Source organism: Hirundo rustica, chromosome 36 (genome assembly GCF_015227805.2).
Source record: "Hirundo rustica isolate bHirRus1 chromosome 36, bHirRus1.pri.v3, whole genome shotgun sequence".
In the NCBI taxonomy this organism is placed as follows: domain Eukaryota; kingdom Metazoa; phylum Chordata; class Aves; order Passeriformes; family Hirundinidae; genus Hirundo; species Hirundo rustica.
The window spans coordinates 142,353-162,863 of NC_053485.1; the positions used below are offsets into that span (position 1 = coordinate 142,353).

At 66.1% G+C, this 20,511-nt stretch overlaps 6 protein-coding genes across 7 annotated transcripts; 3 read left to right on the forward strand and 3 right to left on the reverse strand.

The window, feature by feature from the left end:
* The first annotated feature begins 715 nt into the window (after positions 1-715).
* GADD45GIP1 (GADD45G interacting protein 1) lies at positions 716-1,754 on the forward strand. Its single transcript, XM_040088741.1, has 2 exons — positions 716-1,050; positions 1,254-1,754. Exons 1-2 carry the CDS (start codon positions 716-718, stop codon positions 1,624-1,626), a joined length of 708 nt encoding a protein of 235 aa, XP_039944675.1. The 3' UTR covers positions 1,627-1,754.
* Positions 1,732-5,910, reverse strand: RAD23A (RAD23 homolog A, nucleotide excision repair protein). Its single transcript, XM_040088802.2, has 9 exons — positions 5,732-5,910; positions 4,931-5,092; positions 4,303-4,478; positions 3,914-3,969; positions 3,515-3,642; positions 3,239-3,314; positions 2,848-2,978; positions 2,592-2,747; positions 1,732-2,190 (listed from the first exon to the last, which is right to left on the reverse strand). Exons 1-9 carry the CDS (start codon positions 5,852-5,854, stop codon positions 2,077-2,079), a joined length of 1,122 nt encoding a protein of 373 aa, XP_039944736.1. The 5' UTR covers positions 5,855-5,910; the 3' UTR covers positions 1,732-2,076.
* Positions 5,911-6,360: 450 nt separating this feature from the next.
* Positions 6,361-9,444, reverse strand: CALR (calreticulin). Its single transcript, XM_040088731.2, has 9 exons — positions 9,289-9,444; positions 8,325-8,426; positions 8,032-8,235; positions 7,854-7,948; positions 7,562-7,771; positions 7,153-7,266; positions 6,931-7,074; positions 6,760-6,852; positions 6,361-6,673 (listed from the first exon to the last, which is right to left on the reverse strand). Exons 1-9 carry the CDS (start codon positions 9,383-9,385, stop codon positions 6,488-6,490), a joined length of 1,245 nt encoding a protein of 414 aa, XP_039944665.1. The 5' UTR covers positions 9,386-9,444; the 3' UTR covers positions 6,361-6,487.
* Positions 9,445-10,162: 718 nt separating this feature from the next.
* Positions 10,163-13,964, forward strand: FARSA (phenylalanyl-tRNA synthetase subunit alpha). The gene is made up of 13 exons (XM_040088728.2): positions 10,163-10,335; positions 10,410-10,547; positions 10,623-10,721; positions 11,182-11,300; positions 11,771-11,863; positions 11,932-12,060; positions 12,134-12,249; positions 12,493-12,577; positions 12,663-12,762; positions 13,018-13,186; positions 13,269-13,346; positions 13,563-13,677; positions 13,765-13,964. Exons 1-13 carry the CDS (start codon positions 10,186-10,188, stop codon positions 13,868-13,870), a joined length of 1,497 nt encoding a protein of 498 aa, XP_039944662.1. The 5' UTR covers positions 10,163-10,185; the 3' UTR covers positions 13,871-13,964.
* Positions 13,965-14,071: 107 nt separating this feature from the next.
* Positions 14,072-16,017, forward strand: SYCE2 (synaptonemal complex central element protein 2). The gene is made up of 3 exons (XM_040088732.1): positions 14,072-14,555; positions 14,979-15,150; positions 15,669-16,017. Exons 1-3 carry the CDS (start codon positions 14,449-14,451, stop codon positions 15,861-15,863), a joined length of 474 nt encoding a protein of 157 aa, XP_039944666.1. The 5' UTR covers positions 14,072-14,448; the 3' UTR covers positions 15,864-16,017.
* A 105-nt stretch (positions 16,018-16,122) lies between these two features.
* On the reverse strand, positions 16,123-19,735 carry GCDH (glutaryl-CoA dehydrogenase). 2 transcript variants are annotated; one of them, XM_040088730.2, is made up of 11 exons: positions 19,719-19,735; positions 19,272-19,362; positions 19,006-19,146; positions 18,497-18,559; positions 17,980-18,150; positions 17,659-17,788; positions 17,361-17,580; positions 17,179-17,282; positions 16,967-17,092; positions 16,729-16,889; positions 16,123-16,641 (listed from the first exon to the last, which is right to left on the reverse strand). In XM_040088730.2, the coding sequence occupies exons 2-11, from the start codon at positions 19,354-19,356 to the stop codon at positions 16,562-16,564; spliced, it is 1,281 nt and encodes a 426-aa protein (XP_039944664.1). In that variant the 5' UTR covers positions 19,357-19,362; positions 19,719-19,735; the 3' UTR covers positions 16,123-16,561. The 2 variants fall into 2 exon arrangements, with proteins under 2 accessions (XP_039944664.1, XP_039944663.1); XM_040088729.1 differs by having other exon boundaries at positions 19,691-19,722.
* Between the last annotated feature and the right edge of the window lie 776 nt (positions 19,736-20,511).

A 20,511-nucleotide genomic window follows, 5' to 3' on the forward strand; every position in this document is an offset into this window, starting at 1 on the left:
CCGCGGCCCCCCCCGAGGGGCCCCGCGAGGAGCGGCCCCACCGCCCGGCAGCCCCCTCCTCGTTTTTTCCCGTTCGCCTCTCCCCGTTCCTCTCCTCGCCCCATTCCAGTGATAGGACGGGAGGGGTCCCGGTGATGCGGGGGGCTCCCGGTGATGGGGGGGGCCCAGGGGGCGGGGCGGGCGGCGGGCACGGAGGGGTTAACGGCGCCCGGCGCTTGGCAGCGGCCCCGGGCTTGGCGGCGGCTGAAAAGGTTTGGGGGGATTTAGGGGGGTCCGCCCCCAGCCCAGCCCCCCCCATCACGGGGAGGAGCCGAGGGGTCGCTGCCAATGCGCCTCCCGCCTCCCCCGGTGCGTTTTCGGGGTGGCGGCTGCCCCACGGAAGAGCCGCGTTCTCCCACAGGGGTCCCCCAAACCTTCCCGGGACCCCCGGGATGAGCCAGCGCCGCTACCGGGACTCCCCACGGTGTTCCCCGGTTCCCCCGAGTCCCCCTGGGGTCCCCGAAACTCCCCCGGGATGAGCCGAGCTCGGAAAGCCTCCGGGACCCCTCGGTCCCCCCTGGTGCCCCCCGGGCCCCCCGCGACCCCCGGGCGGGGGCGCCCCGCCCTGGCCCCGCCCCAACCGAGATGGCCACGCCCCCGCCCCACACACGGCACCGCCCCCAATTTCCGCCCGCGCCTTCGCCCGCTGATACGTTGCTTCCGGCGCGCGCTCAACATGGCGGCGCCCTTGCGGCGGGCGCTGCTGGCGCTGGGCCCGCCGCGGTCCCGGCTCCCGGTGCCGGTTCCGTCCCCGGTGCGGCCCTACCGGGCGGCTCCGCTGCGCCGCCGCCCAGGCCCGGCACCGGCCGACCCCGATGACCTGCGGGCGGCCGCGCGGCGGTTCGGGCGGCTCGGGGAGGCGTCGGGAGTGGCGGTGTGGCGGCTCTGGCCCAGCCCGGAGCAGCTGCGGGAGGCGGAGGAGGAGGAGCGCGAGTGGGACCCGCCGCTCCGGGATGTGGAGGCCGTGCTGGATCAGCGGGAGCGGGAGGAGGCGCGGCGGAGAAAGGAGAGGTGGGGCTGGGGGCACCGGGAGTGGGGCGAAGCGGAAGCACCGGGACCCTGGCCAGCATCGCCTGGCGGTACCGGGAGAGTCGGGAAGGGCTTTGGGGGAGGGTTCAGCCTTTCCCCGCTCCGGTCTCCTGCCGGGGCTGTCCCACTGGTGCTGTCCCGTGTGTCCCAGCGGGCTGTCCCCGCTGTCTCCCGTGTGTCCCCAGGGAGGAGCTGGTGGCCCGCAGCCTGGCGGCGATGCCGGCCCGCGTGGCCGCGTGGCGCCGGGACCGGGAGGCTGCTCGGGAGCGGGCGCGGGCAGACGCGGCGCGGCGGCAGCGGCTCCTGGCCGAGGCGGGGCTGGGGGGGCTCCCGCGGGCCGGGACCCCCGCCCGAGCCTCTGCCAGAGCCCAGGAGGTGCTGGACAATCTGGAGCGGCAGCAGCGGCGGGAGGAGAAGCGGCGGCGGCGGCAGGAGCGGGAGGAGGCGGCTCGCAGCGCCCTGGCGGAGGCAGAGGCAGCGGCGGCTGCGCGGCCGCTCCCCGGAGTCGCCCCGGACAGCGACACGACGCCCCCAAAAAGCACCGGGGAGAGCGCCTGACCCCCCAAAAGTGCCTGGACTCCCCCCGGGACTCTCCCGTGAGCCCCCCAGGAGCGCTGGGACTACTCCTCCCGAGCCCCCCCTGTACAAAACGAGGACACGAAATGGGTTTAAAACTCTGCATTTAATCTCTTTGCCGCCGATTTCGGTTGTTCTGCGGCGCCGCCCCCACCCCCACCCTCCCTTCCCCGGGGCCTGACAGGGAGGGGGGGTCGGTTCGATTTTTTTGAGGGGAGGGGGGGGACAGGACAAAGCGGGTGCTGAGACCTCCCCCCAAAGCAGGGAGGGGCTCCCCCTGCTCCCGGGGTGGGGGCAGGGCTGGGGGTCCCCATCCCCCCGAGGCTCCGGGGAGTGGGGCTGGATTGCATCCTTCCCCCTCCCCCACACGGCGTGGGGACCCCCCCGGAGGCAGCAGGAGCCCCCCCGAGGGTGAGGGGAGGCTGGGGTCCCTCAGTCGTCGTCGAAGTTCTGGCTGAGCAGGAAATTGGCCGCCAGGTTCTCGTTCTTCTCGCAGGCAAAGTAGGCCTGGATCACCAGGCTCTCGGGAAAGCCCAGCGCCTTCAGCTGAGGGAGGGAGGGAGGGAAGGGGTTAAACCTGGGCCCTGCACCCCAAAATGGTACCTCCAGCCCTGGGAACCCTGACCCATTCACCCTATACCCCAACAACTGTATTTCCCATTTTCTTTTCACTCTGCGCCCTACTGATCAATATTTCCCGTTTCCCCATTCTCCCTTGGATCCTACTGAGGGCTGTTCTTAACCCTTATATTAACTCTTGGTCCTAATTATTATTAATGTTTCACTCTGGGGCCCAAATTGTCCCTTCCCACCAGCATTAACTCTGGGTGCTCAAAAGATCACCCCACCCCTGTTCCCTCCGGGCCTGGCCGACGGCCCCAGCCTCAATTCTGGGTTCAAATGCTGCTGTTTCCCCTCTCTGAGCCCCAGACCCAGCCCCTGCTCACCCTCTCTATGGCTTCTTTCTCCTGCGGGGTCACCTGGATGTAGTTCATCTGGGGGGACTCGTCCCCGATGGCTCCCACCTCCCCCTCCAGCTCGCCCAGCTCGCCCAGCGGCTCGTTCAGCATCTGGATGAACTGCTCCTGGTGCTGGCTGATTTGCTGTGGGGCAGGATGTGGGGTGGGCTCAGCTCAGGGGGGGATGTGGGGTGGGCTCAGCCCGGGGGGTTCAGGGGGGTCTCTGTGTGGGGTTTGGGCGTACCTGGAGCAGCTGGGGGTTCTCCTGGCCCAGCTGCTGCAGCAGCGCCGGGAGCAGCGCCGGGTTCTGCTGGATCACCTGCCGCATGTTCTGGAACTGCGGCTGCTCCCGCAGGAATTCCAGCGGGTTCTCACCTGGATGGGGGTGGGTGTGGCTGACAGGTGAGACCATGCCCACAATGGGGTGTGGTTAAACCACACCCATTTCCCCAGCCCCTCCCCACACCGTACCTGGACAGGGTGGGGTCACACAGACCCCCCCCCCGTTCCACCCTCACAGATCACACCCCAAAATTGAGTAAAGTGATTTGCAGATGTTGTGTGACCCCATCCAGAGGGGGTGGAGCCTCTGAGGGTGTGGTCATCCAGCCCCACCCACCACCACACCCACTGACCTTCAGGTGGGGGCTGCTCCGGGGGACGAGACTCCTGCACCGGGGGTCGCTCGGGCTCGGGGCTGCCGGGGATGCCCTGGGGGAACACAAGGGGGTCAGCAGCACCCCCAGGACCCCCTGGGACCCCCCCCAACACGCCTCCATGACCCCTGGGACCCCTCTTCCTTTTATTAGGTAATTACCAGTGCAACCAGGATTGTTGCAGCCGGAGCTGCGCCCTCGCCCCCCACCCCAGACCCCTCCCCAGGCCACCCGGCGCCCCGAGCCCCCCCTGACCGTTAGCAGGTACTCCACGGCGCGGTGGGGGTTGTTGTAGCTGGCCCTCAGCGCGGCCACCACGCGCTCCCGCTCGTAGCCCATGGACACGATCTCCGACAGCATTGTTTCGTACTCCGAGCCCGTCACTGCAGGACCCCCGTGTCAGCTGCGAGGGACCCCCAGGACCCCCTGGAAGCCCCCCCAATTTACAGTCCCTGCGCCCCCCCCAGTCATCGGGACCCCCAGCCCCAACCCCCCCCCCCCCCCAATCATTTTTCAAGTTTTGCAAATGGAAGACACCAAACATCCTCGTTTTTACCCCAAAGCGAGGTCCCCGATCCTCCACGCCCCCCGTTACAGCCCCATGTCTGCCCCTGGGGACCCCCAAAGCCCCTCCCAGGAGCCCCCAGGACCCACCGAGGGTGGAGGCGGCGTCGGCCGAGCGCCCGGAGCTGCCCGGGGGGGGAATGGAGCTGCAAATGCAGGAGAGAAACGATCCAAGGGGGGCTCCAGATCCCCTGTGAGCCCCTCAAATCCCCTGTGAGCCCCCCAGACTTCCTGTGACCACCTCCAAAACCTGTGAGCCCCCCAAAATGTTGTGTGAGCCACCAAACCCTTTCCTAAACCCCCCCAAACTCTTTCCAGACCCCCCCCAACCCTTTCCAGACCCCCTCAACCCTTTCCTACCCCCCAAACCCTTTCCTACCCCCCCCCCAACCCTTTCCAGACCCTCCCAACCCTTTCCTACCCCCCCAAACCCTTTCCAGACCCCTCCAAACCCTTTCCTGCCCCCCAGCCCCCCTTACCCTGTGGTGGGCTCAGCCAGGGGGGGAGCAGGGGGGTCCTGGGCCGGGGGCTCCTCGCTGGGGGCGGCCGGAGGGGGAGGGGCGGCGTCGGTGGCCGGGGGGGGCCCTGGGGGGGCTGCGGGGGGCTCCGAGGGGGCTCCGGCCTCGGGGGCTGCAGAGCCCAGCGCTGACTTGGCCTGAGGGACGAGCAGTGGTTGGAGATCCCCCGGGACTCCCAGCTCCACTCTGAGGGACCCCTGAGTCCCCCCAGAGCCACTTGAGACCCCCCCGCCAAGTGTCCCCCAAGTGCCCTGGGACCCCCTAATTCCACCTCATAGCCCTCTCAGAATCCCAGATCATCCCCAGATCCTTCACACGCTCCCCCAAACCCACACTAAATCCACTCCAAACCTCCCCCAAACCTTCATGGGGACCCCCAAAACTGTCCCAGAGACCCCGTGGGCTTTCCCCATGACCTCTCAGATCCCCCCAAACCCTACAGGGGGACCCCCAAAACCCCCTCAGCGTTCCCCCAAATGGCCCTGAGCCCATCAGACCCTCCAAACCCCACACAGGGACCCCCAAAACCTCCTTGGGGTTCCCTCACAGGCTCTGGAGCCCCTGCAGCCGCCTCCTCGGGGGGTTTCACCTTGGTCACCATGACCACCACGAAGTTCTTCTCGTCGATCCGGTACTCCCGGATGGGGACGTCGTCGCTCAGGATCTTCCCGGCATAGATCAGCTTCTGCCCGGCCACGGGAAAGGCATCGCTGCCCTTCTCAGCCTCGATCTTCTCCTTCAGCGCCCGCACCTGTGGCCAGGAGGGGCTCAGGGCACCCCGAAAACAGCCCAGACACCCCCGAGCTCCCCCACCAAAACAGGGGAATTAAACTGGACACAGGAAAGTAAAAATCCCAAATACTCCCGGAGAATTTTTCTAAATAATGTCCCCAAATAACGCACTAAGCCCCTGAGCTGCCCCCCAAGATGGGAGGGGGCTCAGGGTGAACACAAAACAGGGGATCCCCCCCTTCCCACAGTGCCGCCCCCCGAGTTTCCCCCCTCAGGAACAGGGACAGATCCCCCTCCCAAAATAGGAAGTGCGGGGACACGGAGACCCCCTTGATTCGCCTCAAAAAAGAACAGAGAATCCCTCAAAAACGGGGGGGGGGCACAGGGAGCCACCCCCCCTGGGTGGCATCCATCACTTCATTCCCCCCGAACTGGGGAAGGGTGCACACGGAGCCCCCCGGGTGACGCCCCCAGCAAAAGAGGGATCAGGGGGACACGGCGACGCCGCCCTCGCCTCACCCAGCCCCTTCCCGCCCCTGCGAAGCCCCGGGAGGGTCCGGAGCCCCCCTGGGGCAGGCGCGGTGAAAGGGGATGGTGGGGGCGAGGTGCGGGCCCGGCCCCGCCCGCGCCCCCCGCGGGGGCTCCGTCGCGGCCTCACCGTCTCGTGCGGCTCCATGCGGATCTTGAAGGTTTGCTGCTGCAGCGTCTTCAGCGTCACGGTCACCGCCATGGCAGGACGGGGACGGGGCGGCGGCGGCTCCTCCCGGCGGCCCCACAACATGCAACTCACGCCGCCGCCATCTTAGGCGGCCCCGCCGCTTCCGCCGCGGCGCCGGAAGTGCGTCATGGCGGCCTCGCGCGCGCCGCGCTGCCGCCCTCCGTCCGTCGTGTCGTGTCTCCCCCCACCCCCAGCTCCCTTTTTGTCACGTGATGCCGAATTGGCGGGCGGGGGGGCCTCCATTATCACGTGACAGCGGAGAGGGGGGCCGCTAAGGTTCGGGAGTCACGTGATGCTAGAAAACCCGCGCGCGGGCCGCCCCCGGTCACGTGACGCACACGGCGGCACAAAATGGCGGCGACCGCAACATGGCGCGGGCGGAGGAAGAAAACGAATTAAAGAGAGGTGGAAGCGGCAGCACCGGGACGATCGTTAATTTAATAGAAACCGGATCGCGACACCCCCCGTACAGTCCCGTGCGACACCGCCGGTGCTACCCCCTCCCCCAAACCGCACCCTCCCCACCCCCGGCGCTGGTCCTGAGTCCTCGCCCCGCGGGGCACCTGGTGCCGGTTCGGTCCCGGCCGTGCCGGTTCGGTCCCGGCGCGGTCGCGGCTTCCCCGGGCCCGCGGGCGGCGGCGCCCATAGAAAAGAGTCCAGGTCTCACAGAGACAGAACGGTCCCACCCCAGGGCCCTCACAGCTCGTCCCGCGGGGCCGCCTCCCCCTCCTCGGGCTCGGCCTCTGGCTCCTCCTCATCCTCCTCTTCTTCGTCCCCATCGCCCTCATCGTCCCCTTCCTCTTCTTTCTGCTGCTTCTCCTCCTCCTCCTGCTTCTTCCGTTGCTCCTCGTCCTGCTGCTCCTTCATCTTCCTCTCTGCCTCCTGCGGGAGGGGGTGGGGAGGTCACCGGGGAGGGGAGGCACGGGGGTCCTGGGTGGGGCTTGGAGGGGTCTCATCCCCTCCCTTACCTTGGTGGCCCCCCAGGTCTCGTTCCCGATCTCCTCTGCCAGCTTCTCGTCATCCGTGATGAGGAAATTATCAAAGATGGTGCCTGACTTTACCTGCGGGGATGGGGGAGTCAGGGGGGTCCTGCAGCTCCTTGAGACCCCCCCTAGACCCTCGTGAGACCCCCCCCTGACCTGCCAGAGGTCGAGGCCAATGACCCCGAAGCTGTCGTAGGCGTAGAGCAGGGGGTCGGGGCTGTACTCGGGGTTGTCGATCTCGGGGTGCACCCACTTGCCCTTGTAGTCAGGGTTGTCGATCTGCTGTGGCCTCCACTCGCCCTGGGGGGGGGCACAAAATGGGGTTCAGAGGGGGGCACAGCCCCTTCCCCAGCCCCCCCCGAGCCCCCCAGGCCTCACCTTGTACTCGGGGTTCTGGATCACGGGGGGCTCCCACTCCCCATCCATCTCCTCGTCCCAATCCTCCGGTTTCTTGGCATCAGGGTCTGGGATGTGCTCGGGTTTGTCCCAGTCCTGGAAAAGGAAGGGGTCAAGCGAGGGTCAGGGGGCTGCTGTGGCCCCCCAGGATGGTGTCACAGATCTCTCTGAGCTCCCTGAATTTCCCAATTCTCACCCAGCTCTTCTCAGAGTCCCCCCTAATCCTGCCAGGTGCTTTTTACAAGCCCCCTCCAAAGCTCCTGGAGACCCCTGAGTTACTCCCAGATCCTCCCACAGCTCCTTAAGGGCCCCCAGAGCTCCCCCAGCCCCACAAATCCCATCAGGGCACCTCCACAATCCCCCCAAAGTCCCCCCAAGACCCCTTCTCCACCTCAGGTTTGGTGTCCTCGGGGTCATCGATCTTGGCTCGCTCATCCCAGTCATCAGGTTTCTTGGCCTCGGGGTCTTTGATCTTTTTTGGGGGGAGGAAATCCCAATCCTCCTCCAGGCTCCCCGATTCCACACGGGCATTGTCGATCTTCACCTCGTACGTGTTGTCCGGCCGCACCACCAGCGTGTACAGGTGGGTGAACTCGTCATCCTGGGGACACGTGGGGGGCTCAGCAGGGCTGGAAACACCGCCGTGAGGGGCAGCAGGACCTCCAAACCCCTCTGACACCCACCTTGCAGCGAATGTCTTTATTGATCAACACGTTCTTCCCTTTGTAGTTGAAGATCACATGCACCTTCTTGGTGCCAGGGCCGCAGATATCAGGGCCTGGAGGAAGTGGGGGACAATGGGGGTCAGGGAAGGGTGTTGAGATCACCCTGAGGGGGCTGGGGAGAAGGGGGGACACCCACCGAACATGATGTTGTACTCAGAGTCGCCATGCATGTCCTCCTGGTTCAGGCTGGCCGGGAAGAGCTTCACGTAGCCACCGCCGCAGTCAATGTTCTGCTCGTGCTTCACCGTGAATTGCACCACCAGCGTCTTGTCGCGGTTGCTGAAGGGCTCAAAGCGGGAGGACAGGGCGTAGAACCGGGCGTCCTGGCTCGTCTGGATCCCTGTGGGACGTGGGGGCCGTGGTGGAGGAAAAGGGGAAAAATCCCCAGCCCCTCGAGGTGTGCCCTTGCTTGCCGTGACCCCACCTCACCTTTGTCCTTCTCTGCGTCGCCGTAGAACTTGCCGGCAGTGAGGACGAAGCGCCCGTAGTCGGATTTGTGCTTGGATTCCACCCACCGGCGAGTCCAGGCATCTGTGTGGGGGGAGTGTCAGGAGCCTCAGCTCCTCCAGGCCTGGCCCCCAGCACCACCAAACCCCTCCGGCTCCCCCCAAGAGCTCAGGGCTTGGGCGGGTCTCTTGCTGGATGGATTTAGGGTTTCCCAGGAATCCCTTCCATGTGGGCACTGAGCTCCTCACAATCCTTTTCCTGCTCTTTTCTCTCTTGTCCACTCGCTCCACCTGCCCAGCTCTACTCGAGGGCTCAGCCCTCCCACTCTGTCCCTCCAGTGACCCCCACCCTTCCCAGCCCAGAGAGACACCTCAGCACCCTCATCCTCTCTGTCCCGACACCCACTCACTCCCCACACCTGAGGAGTGGCCTCCTGCATCCCCTGTCACCTAAGAGAGCACAGGGAATCCCCCCCGTTTTCTCCTCTCACAGAACACAGAAGTATCCCCTCCTTTTTTCCCCTCAGATTTCACAGGAGGGTCCCCACATTCTTCCCTTACAGAACAGAGAGATCCCTCCATTCTTTCTTTATAGAACACATGAGGATTACTGCGTTCTCCCCTCACAGAACACAAGGGGGGTCACTCAATTCTCTCCCCTCAGAGAACACAAGGGGGATCCCCATTTCTCCCCTCAGAAGTCATAGGGGGTCCTCACATTCTCTCCCTTCAGAGATCACAGGAGGACCCCCTCATTCTCCCCTGGAAAGAAGGGGTGCTCCCTCCATTCTCTCCTCTCATAAAACACAAGAGGGTCCTCTCATTCTCCTGCCTCCACTCAAGACATCCCGCAGCCGCCTCAGGCACCGCCCCCCCAACCCCTTCACCTCAGGAGCCCCCCCCTCAGACCCCGCCCTCAGAGACCCCCGCCCCGGCCCCACCCTCACCTCCATCCCCGAACTCCTCGCGGAAGAACTGGGTGGGGCCAGCGGCCGCCAAGAGAGCTCCGAACAGGACGGGGGCGAGGACGCTGAGGGGGCTCATGGCGGGGGATCAGGGCACACTCGCTCCGTCCGTCCCGGCCCGGCGCCGCCCGGCACTGCGGAGGGGGGAGGAGGTGCCGCCGCTCTTTATACTCCCACCGCCCCTCGCCCTGCCTCCGCCGCCCTGCCATTGGTCCGAGCCCGCGCGCGGCCCTCTCCCATTGGCCGCCCGCCCGCCGGCCGGCGGCGACGGCACCCCCGAACGTTGGCGTCCCAGATGGCCGCTTTCCATTGGCTGAGCGCGGAAGCCAATGAGGAGCGACCACGCGTTCGGAGGGAGCCGCCCCCCCGCCCCCCGCCTCGCTCCCGGGGTCACGTGGGGTGCGCGCTTTTAAAGGGACAGGCCTGGGAGTGCCGGGGGGAGGAAATTCGAGGGGAAATCGGGGATGTGGGGCGGGAGCAACGGGCACGTGGAGTGGAAGAGTCTCCCGCTCACCTTTGTCTTTATGTGGTGCCGTGACGCGGTGATGATGCCATTGATTAGGTAATGTCAGAGCAGGTGTGAACACAAGGGAGGTGAACCCAGGCCGGGGGCTGTTTTAAAGAAACTCTAGGCCGTATCAGCCCGCTGGGGTCCGTGGTGGAGCCGCTTCGCACCTCATGACGTCATGGTGCAGACTCGTGACGTCACAGCGCCCTCCAGAGCCGACTGTGCGACCCCTCCACACTCAATATGGCGCCCATGGCGCTAAGCACGGGGCCATTGACACACCCAAGATGGCGAAACACCCCCCCCGTGCAGTTGAGGCACTTCCGGCAGGCCCGGGATCACTTCCGGTGGGTCCGGGCTCTCTTCCGGCCATGGCGCCGAGCGTGGCGGAGCGGCTCCTGGAGCGGCTGGACCAGGCCGGGGTTTCTGGGGGCCTCTGCAGCATCGAGGCCGCCGCCGAGTTCGGTGTCGACCACCAGACGCTCGTGGGCGCCGTCAAGAGCCTTCAGGCGCTGGGCGAGGTGCGGGCGCCGGGGCCGGGGCGCGGGGGAGCCCCCGGGCGCCGCTGGCGGTGCTGATCTCGGTGCCGGTGCAGGTGATCGAGGCGGAGGCGCGCACGGCCACGCGATGGGAGCTGAGCCCCGAGGGCGAGGAGGTGCTGCGGTGCGGCAGCCCCGAGGTGCGGCTGTTCCGGAGCCTCCCCGAGGAGGGGCTCCCCCAGAGCGAGGCCATGGTGGGTACCGTGGGCACCGGACGGGGGGAGCCGGCGGCAGGTGACGCGTCCCTGACGGCTGCTGTGTCCCCGCAGAAGCTGCCCGGGGGCTCTTTGGGCTTCAGCAAGGCCATGGCCAACAAGTGGGTGCGCCTGGATAAGGGAGCGCCCGGCGGTCCCCGCGTACTGCGTGCCGTGAGTGGCCCGGGGTGGATGTGCGGGGACGCGGGAGTGTCCCGGGAGGGATGCACGGGGGTCCCCGGGACGCGGGAGTGGCTCTGGAGGGATGGACGAGGGTCCCCGGGAAGCGAGAGTGTCCCAAGGGGGGATGGATTTGGGTTACTTGGAGGCAGGGAGTGTCCTGAGGAGGGGTCTGGGGGTCTGTGGCAACCGGAAATGTCCTGGGGGGTAAAATATGGGGTCCCTGGAAACCAGGAGCGTGCTTGGGGTGGATGGATGGGCATCTCCAGGAATTAGGATTGTCCTTGGGGGAGATGAAAAGGGGATCCCCAGGAATCAGTGCTGTTTGAGTCGGGGTCTGACGGCCCCCAGGAGCATCCCGGGGAAGGGATGGGGATCCCATGGGGCCAGGTGGGGTGTAGAGGGTCCCTGTTGGGCTGTGCCCAGCCCCGGGGTGTCCCCTGTGCCCCCCCAGGTGCTCTCGGTGCAGGACACGGTGCAGGAGCACCTGGGGCAGGTGAGGGCAGGGGGAGCCCAGGGCCTACCCGAGCGAGAGCGCACCGAGCTCAAGAGGAGGAAGCTGCTCCTGGAAGTGTGAGTGGGGTAAAACAAAGAAATTAATGTTTATTGGCTCTAAATTCCGTATTTCTCTTTGTTAATTAGCATTCTGTGGTTGTTGATGTATTAGTTTTCATTTTACATCGATCCACACCCTTTAGTCTTTTTGTTATCTTTCTGTTAGATTTGGAAGATCCAACTTCCCAAGCTTTCCTTTTTCTCTGTATTTTTTAATCCTTCTATCCTTGAACGGATATAAATTTAAGGCCCCAGCTGCCCCATTTTCAAACCATTTTGGTTCTGTGTATTGAAAGTTTGTCAGTGTTAATCTCAGTAAAATCAACCTTTAGATGATTTAACAGTCCAGTTAAAGATGCTGTGCAAAACCTGCGCTGATGAAACATTAAATAAAAAACACGGCCAATGAAATTAGTACCAATTAAAGCAACTAACGAAGAGTTGGCCAGGAAACGTGGGTCATTCCCAATGCCCTTGCTGCCCCGCAGGACCCTCAAGTCCTACTGGATCCGCAAAGGCAGCGCCTTCAGCACGGCCCTGGCACGGCCGGAGACGGAGCTGACCCCGGAGATGATCGCCACGTACGTGTCCCCTCCCTGACCCCCAGGACCCTCCGTGGCCTTGGCCTGACCCCCGACCCCTCCTGCAGAGGCTCCTGGCGCCGGCTGCCCTTCAAACCCTACAACTTCTCCTCTCTGGGGCTGCCCCCGGCCTGTGGCCACCTGCACCCGCTGCTCAAGGTGCGCTCGCAGCTGCGCCAGATCTTCCTGGAGATGGGGTGAGTGGGGGGGCTCGAGGAGGGGGGCCATGGAGCTCTGCCCCCACCCTGAGGCAGCGGTGGCCCCCCCCAGGTTCACGGAGATGCCCACGGATAACTTCGTGGAGAGCTCCTTCTGGAACTTTGACGCGCTGTTCCAGCCACAGCAGCACCCGGCGCGTGACCAGCACGACACCTTCTTCCTGCTGGGTGGGTGCTGGGGGGCACGGGGACCCTGCTGACCCCCTCTCGGGCCCCCTCTGAGTCCCCCCACAGCCCCCTGAACCCCCTCGGGACCCCTCTGAGCCTCCCCACAACCCCTGACCCTTTACTGCCTGCCCTATACTCCTCTGACCCTCCACAAGCCCCACTGCCCCCTAAACCTCTCTGAGTCCCCACAAATGCCCCTCAAAGCCCTCCAGACCCCCCTTCACCTTTTTGCCCCCCCCGTAGACCCCGCTGAAGCCCCCCAGTTGCCCCCTGGCTACTCCTCCAAGGTGAAGAAGGTGCACTCGCAGGGAGGCTACGGCTCACAGGGGTGAGACCCCGACCCCGGGGGTGATTCAGGGGGCTCCCATGTGTGTCCCCCACCCCTTTGAACCCCCTTTGTGGCTTCCCCCCAGGTACAGGTACGAGTGGAAGGTGGAGGAGGCGCGGAAGAACCTGCTGAGGACCCACACCACATCAGCCAGTGCCCGCGCCCTGTTCCGGCTGGCACAGCAGGTCTGGGGGCTTTCGGGGAGGTCTGAGGGCTCTGGGGGCCTTGGCAGGGTCTGCGGGCATCCGGAGGAACAGAACGTTTTTCTGGGGAATTAGTGGTTTTGGGATGTCTGTGGGGGTAGGGGTTGTCAGAGCAGTTTAGGAGGCTTAGCGTTGTTTTGGGGGGGCTCAGGAAGCCCAGAGCAATTTGTGGGAGATCAGAGCAGTTCTGGAGCAGTCTGGGAGTCCCACCAGCCCGCCATCCATGTGTTCCCCCAGGAGAAGTTCACCCCCGTGAAATATTTCTCCATCGACCGTGTGTTCCGCAATGAGAGCCTGGACGCCACGCACTTGGCCGAGTTCCACCAGGTCGAGGGGGTCGTGGCCGACCGGGGACTCACTCTGGGCCACCTCATGGGCACCCTGCGGCAGTTCTTCACCAAGCTGGGTACGTGGGGGCACCGGGGAGGGGACTCCAAACCCCTCTGATCCCCCCCCATGTGCCCCCCTGACCCGCTGTGTGCCCCCAGGGATCTCCCAGCTGCGTTTCAAACCTGCCTACAATCCCTACACGGAGCCCAGCATGGAGGTGTTCAGCTACCACGAGGGTGAGGGGGCGGTCCTGGGGTCCCCTGTTTAAAGCAGGGAGGTCTTGGGGGGCTCCTCTTAGAGCTGGGGGTCTGGGGACACCCCCTACAGGGTGGTCTGGGGGCAGGGGTCAACCTGACCTTGAGGGAGGGGAGGAGCTCTGTGGGGTTCCAATATGGGGAGAGGTCTGTGGGGGAGCCGCATGTCATCCTCGTTTACCCCCCCTCAACCCCCAGGGCTGAAGAAGTGGGTGGAGGTGGGAAACTCGGGGGTCTTCCGTCCCGAGCTGCTGCTGCCCATGGGGCTCCCAGAGAACGTCTCCGTCATCGCCTGGGGGCTCTCGCTGGAGCGGTGAGTGGGGGTCACCTCGATCACCCCCCAATGTGGGCCCATCCCATCTCCCCCACCCACTGACCCCCCCCATGCCATCTCTCCCAGACCCACCATGATCAAATACGGCATCAAGAACATCCGGGAGCTCATGGGGCACCGCGTCAACCTGCAGATGGTCTACGACAGTCCCATGTGCCGCCTGGACGTGTGACCGCCCCCGCTCGACTCCCGGGGGTCCCCTCCTTTTGGGGAGGGGTCCCGTCCCCGGGAGTCCCGACCCCTAATAAAGCCCGGTGTCTGCGGTGCTTGTGTGTGTGCTGGGAAGGGGAACGGGGAGAGTTTATTGTCTCTTCATGGCTTCGCATGGCGCTGGAGAAGCCGGGACCTCCGGGACCCTCCGGCTCTTCCCGCCTTTCTCACCGCTGCCTTTTACTGGCCAGCGATTGGCCCGCGCAGGTGCCAATCATCGCCTGGGCTACCTTAAAGCTCCAATCAGCAGTTCAGAGGTGTAAAAGGGCGGGCGCTGATTGGGCGGCGGGAGTGCCCGCCCAGCAGACCCCTGTGAGGGCGGTGTCGTGAGGGGCGGTCGAGACGTCCCGGGTATGGCTCCCCGCGACCCCAACCCACCCCCGGCCCTCTGGCCCGAGTGGGGCTTAGTGTCCCCAACCTGCCCCCGGGACCCTCGCCTGGGTCGAGCCTTGCACTCCCAGCCTGGAGCACGGGCAGTTCCAGCCCCATCCCAGCGGCCCCAACTCAGGGGTCCTTCCCTTGCAGACCCCCGCTGCCTGGATGTCGCTGGAGGAGCCTGAGGGTCCCGAGCCGGAGGCGGCGGCGGGCGACCGCCCCTTCCCGGGGGGACTGGGTGGGGATGAGCCCCCCGGCAAGGGCCCGGACAGGTACCACCTTCACCCTGCGCCGCGATTTTGAGTGAAAGTGGAGAAAAAAGAGCCGGAGGTGTTGCCCGGGCGGTGCCGGGAGAGGGGGGACACACCGGTCAGCACGAGTCACAACGCCAGTTAGAGGATAATTCTCAATTAACTGGACTGGCAGGGCTGTAAGGAGGCAGAGCCAGTCTCTGCCGCCGTGGATGTGTGACCCTAACAGGGTGCACACCACTGATGGGGGTCCCTGTCCCTTCGTGATCCATTCCCTCATGGGGTGTCCCTTGCCCTGTCACCATGGGGTCCCTGCCCCTCAGTGGGGAGGATCCCATTCCCTATGTGATTTAGGGCTCTGATGGGGGGGTCCTTGTCCCCTTGGGCTCCGTGGGATTCCCCCCACTCCTCCCCGGTGATGGAGGGTCCCGTGTTGCGGCCGAGGCCGTGCCCGGAGCCGGCGCTGGGTCCCTGCTCGTCCATGTACTTCGCGTCGCTGGACGCCACAGTGGAGGGCCTGCAGCAGCAGGTGCAGGACGTCTTCAGCCGCATCAACGACGGCCGCAAGGAAGACCACAGGGTGCTGAGCGGCTTCAGGGACAGCCTCCTGCAGAAGGTAGGCCCGGAGGGCGCAGCGGGGTCTCCTCCCTTCCCCCCGGGGCACGGGGAATCGCGTTATTCCGCCCGGTTTGGCGGGAGAAGGCCAGGGGGAGCCCGGGCGGGGAGGCAGCTGCAGAGCCCGGCCGGGAGGAGCCCCCCGAGCCCCCGCGGGGGCGGCGGCAGCTGCCTGCGGCCCCGCTTCCAGCGGCCCCCGGTGTCCCCCCGATGTCCCCCCCTTGTCCCCACTCTGCCCTCGCGCCGGACTTCGCTCCCGCCGATGTCTCCACAGCCGGGGGGGGCCGGCGGGGGTGTCCCCAGTCCCCCGCGCAGATGGCGGCCCGGCACGGCAGCTGCGGCCCGCACTGACCCGGCGTTCGGTGGCCGCCGCGACCGGCGCTGCGGCTACCGGGGCGCAGCTGGCGGCGGCCGGGCCAGGCCGGGAGCGGTGCCAGCGCGGGCGGGCGCAGCTGCCCCCCGGCCCCGGGGACGGCGGCCGTGCCAGCGCCGGGACGAGCCGTGGCCCCACTCGGGCAGGTCTCGGAGCTGGCGGAGCAGCTGGAGGAGAGGCTCTTCCACATCTACGGCTTCCACAACGAGCTAATCCAGGAGCGGCTGCAGGCTCTGACCGAGGTGATGGAGAGCGTGGAGGAGGTGCAGGCGGAGCTGCGCCACATCTGCTGCACTGTGGAGGCGGCTTATCGGGACCTCTGCCTGCAGCCCGAGGCCTGAGGGCACCCCCAAACCTGAGCGGGACCCCCCGCAGCCCCCCCCAAACCCACAGGACCGCACGGTTGTGCCAGGCCAAAGGGGGATTTTGGCCCCAAAGGGCTTTTCTGTAGCTGTTGCTGTTGGTTGTTGGAACAAATAAAGGGCTGAAGCCGACTCAAAAGTTGGATGTTGGGGGGCTGTGCCAGGCTAGGACCCCCCCTGAGGGCAGAGCTGGGTCCTGGCAGGTTAATTAGCAGGTTAATTAACGCTGACATGCAGGGCTGGCAAGGAGGGGATTGTCCCACCGTTTATTTGCCACGGGGGTGGCAAAGGCACGAGGATGGCACAGGACATGGAGGCCAGCACCACTGGGGTCCCTCGAGTGCCACCAAGTCCTGTTGGTGACACCAAGCCCCATTAGTGACAGGAGGTTTTGTTGGTGGCACCGGATCCCATCAGTGACACAAGATGTGCTTGGTGACACCGGGTCCCGCCAGTGACACGCGATTTGGTTGGGGTGACACTGAGTTCCAGTGGTGACACCGGGTCCTGTCAGTGACACTGGATCCCTTCTGGGGACACCTGGTTCCTGTTGGTGACACTGGGTCTGGTCAGCGCTGCCATCTCCTCACATCCTTTCCCATGGGGAGCAGACCCTGTCCTCACTGGTGCCACCAGTGCCACCGCGTCCCCGCCATGCCTGCGCCGCTGTGTCCCCACTATGTCCCCTTTGCCGGGGCAAAGGCCTGGATGCCGGTGATGGCGCGGCCCAGGATCAGCGCATGGATGTCGTGGGTGCCTGCAGGGACCACTGCGCCTCAGTGCGAACCCCAGGAATCCCCCTGGGCCCCTCAGGGGCTCCCTCGTCCCCCCCTCCCAGCCGTACCCTCGTAGGTGTTGACGGCCTCGAGGTTCATGAGGTGCCGGATCACGTGGAACTCGTCGCAGATCCCGTTGCCCCCCAGCATGTCCCGCGCGTCCCTGGCGATGCCCAGTGCCTTACCGCACGAGTTCCGCTTCAGCATTGACACCATCTCGGGGGCAGCCCTGCAGGGACACGCACAGGGACATGCTGACCCCCGCCCCGGACCCCCCTGGCCGCCCCTGGGGACAGTGCCACCCACCTGCCCTCGTCCTTGAGGCGACCGAGGCGCAGACAGGCGTGGAGCCCCAGTGTGATCTCTGTCACCATGTCCGCCAGCTTCTTCTGCACCAGCTGGTTCCGGGCCAGCGGGCCCCCAAACTGCTTCCTGTGGGCCAGGGGAGGGCGGCAGTGAGGTTTGGGGGGGGCTGAGGGGCAGTGGGCCCCCCCAAAGCACCCCCAGCCCCCTGTTACCTGTCGAGCACGTACTGCCGCACCGTCTCCAGACAGGCCTCAGCGGCGCCTAGCGCGCCCCAGGCAATGCCATAACGCGCCTGGGTCAGGCAGCCAAAGGGGCCCTGGGGGACAGGGGGGTGTCATCAGGACCCCCAACCCCACTGGGACCCTCCCCAGGATCCCCTGGCTGCCCTCCTTACCGCCAGCCCCTCGGCATTGGGCAGCAGGTTCTCCTCGGGCACCTCCACGTCATCCATGAGGATCATGCCGGTGGTGGAAGCGCGGAGGGAGAACTTGCCCTCGATTTTGGGGGTGCTGAGCCCAGGGGTCCCGCGCTCCACCAGAAACCCCCTGACCCGCCCGTCCTCCTCGCACTTTGCCCACACCACGCACAGGTCGGCTATGGGTGAATTGGTGATCCTGGAGAGTTTGGGGAGAGGGTCAAGGAGGAGCTCTGGGGGTTCTCCATGTCCTCCTCAACCCAATTTCGAGGCTCACCAGGTCTTGGACCCGCGCAGGGTGTAGGTGCTGGCGCTGGGGTTGTGCCGTGCTCGCGTCTCCATCCGCCCCGGGTCGCTCCCATGGTTGGGCTCCGTCAGACCGAAGCACCCCACGATCTCACCCCGAGCTGGGGAGGGGCCGTCAGGGGCATCCCGGGGACCCCCCGAGCTGCCCCACCCACCCCCAACCACCCCATCACTCCCTTTCTGCCCCACGGACCCCACTCCTCCTCCACACCCCCCAAAACACCCCTCTGCCTACTCCATCCACAGACCCCCAAACCATCCCCAGCCCCATTCCCCGTGCTGGGGGTCTCACCGAGGCGGGGCAGGAAGCGCTCTCGCTGGGCAGGGGTCCCGTAGGCCCAGATGGGGTACATGACCAGGGAAGACTGGACGCTGAGCACGGAGCGGTAGCTGCTGTCCACCCGCTCTAGCTCCCGCGTCACCAGCCCGTAGCCCACCGACGTGGTGCCCGCACAGCCATACCCTGTGGGGACCCCCATCCCAGGGTCAGCCACGGCCACTTGGCTTGGGGTCACTCAGAGACCCCCAAGGTCTCCTCAAGAACCCCAGCATCACACAGCCTCACTCTGGGGACAGCATCATCCCTCAGAGCCCCCAGTGTCACCCAGAAACTGCCCCTGTGAGCCCCCACAGAGCCCCTCAACCCCATCCCTGATCCCGAATGCCCCCCCCAGAGTCGTCCCCCACCCATCTCCCCCTGAGTCCCCCAATAACCCCCTCAGGACCCCCAGGGGAGTCCCTGGCCACCCACGCCCTTCCCCCCCCTTGTGTCCTCAAATTGCCCCCCGGGGGTCCCCATGCCCCCCCACCTTGGATGGTGGGGCCCAGCAGTCCCAGCTCTCCCAGTTCAGTCACGATCTCCCGGTCAAAGACTGCGGGGGGCAAGGTGGGAGTGAGGAAGGGTCAAGCCAAGGGGGGGGGGCAGTGGGGGGATCCCCTGGGGGAAGTTGGGGGTCCCCCACACTTCCACACACTACACTTGGGCCTACACTTTAGGAGAGGAGGGGCAGGAGAGGATTTGGGGGGTATTGGAGGGTGTTTGGGGCAGTTGGGGGATTTTGGGGGGGTTGGGGGGCTTTTGGGGATACCAACACTTCCCTTTTTTCGCACAGGAAGGATCCTGAGGGAGGTCAGGGGCGAACGAGGGGTCGAGCGGGTTGGGGGGACATTGGGGACGTCTGGTGAGGGAGTTGTGGTACCTTCATGGGGATTGGCAGCAGGTGCTGCTGGATGTGCTGGGGAGGGTTGGGGGAGCTCAGGCTGTACCGGGGGGGCTCGGGCAGTATCGGGGTGTTTCAGGGGGCTGTTTTTGGGGTACCCTCGTGGCGGTTGGCCTGCAGCACGCGGGGCAGCAGCCGCTCCTGGCAGTACTTGCGCGTGGTGTCTCGCAGCAGCCGCTCCTCGGCGCTCAGCAGCCCCTCCAGCCCCAGCGGGTCCTGCCAGTCGAACTGGGCGGTGGCTGGGGAGGGGGCCAGCCCCGGGGGAGGGGGGTGTCAGCACCGGGAACGCGTCATGTGCCCCCCTCCCCTCGTGGCTGCGGATCCCGAGGGGGGGTCCTGGGATCCCGTCCCCGCCTCCACTCACCGTGTGCGGGGGGCGGCCCGGTGCTCCCCCACCGGACACCGCTCCGGGCCAGGCGCAACAGGGGGGTGGCCAAACGCAGCGCCATGGGGGGCTTGGGGGGGACACGGGAGGATCAGGGACCCCCGATTCTCGCCCAGGGATCCCAGATATCCTGCAGGAACCCACGATTCCCGCCAGAGACCCCTCCTTTACACCCCCCAATTCCCCCCCAGCGTTCCCGAATTCACTCCAGACACCACAAGAGATCTCCCTTGCGCCTCCAATTCCCCACAATCCCGCTAAGAGCCCCCCGAGAGATCCCCAACTCCCCCAAATCCCGCGGGGACACCCCCACAACAGCCGCCAGGGCCTCCCCAACTGGCCCCGACCCTCCCCGGGTGACCCCTGACCCCCCATTCCGCCCCCAGGTCCCCCCGGACCATTCGGGCGCAGCGGCGGCGAACGGACCCGGTAGAGCCGTGACGTCACGGGGGGTGGGGGGGGCGTGGCGGGGGCGTGGAGGGGAGACACCGACATTAACCCGCGAGTGTCCGGGCTGAGGGGCGTGACACCCCCGAATAACCTCCCGAGGGGGCTCGGGCTGCCCCTCAAGGATGTACGACCCCTCTAGATCACCGCCCAGGGGATTCTGGGGGTCCGCGCACGATGAAGAGTGTCCATCGGCCGGGGCGGTGTGTCCGCCCAAAGTCCTGCCCGCCCTCCCCCGGTGTGTCCCCCCGAACGGTCCCGAACGACACCGGGGGACGGTGCTGTACAGCCTTTATTGGTCCCCGGGGCCCCCCCGGCCCCCCCTGTCCCGGGGGGAGCGTTTGCATAGCGATAACGGGGGGTGGAGGGGGGAAAGGAGAGTGGGATGATGTCACAGGGTGGCTGGTGATGTCACCAGCTTGGGTGGCTCTTGTGTGACGTCACCACCGGGTCGCATAGCCCCCCCTCGGCTGTCATTGCAGCTGTGACATCACCGCCCTCGCACCCTCCGTGACATCACAGCTGTGATGTCACCACTCAAATGCCACTGGTGACGCCAGAGCCGCGACGTCATTGATCCTCGAGTGATGTCAGAGCAGCACCCGTGCCCCTCCCGTGACATCGGTGCTGTGACGTCAACACCGGGGGCCATAACCGGGGGCCAACGGGACACCGGGGGGAGAGGGGCATCACCCTGGGGGGGTTCCCCGGGTCGATGACATCACACCGGGGGGGTGCCGGGTCGGTGACGTCACACGGGGGGGTTGTCACA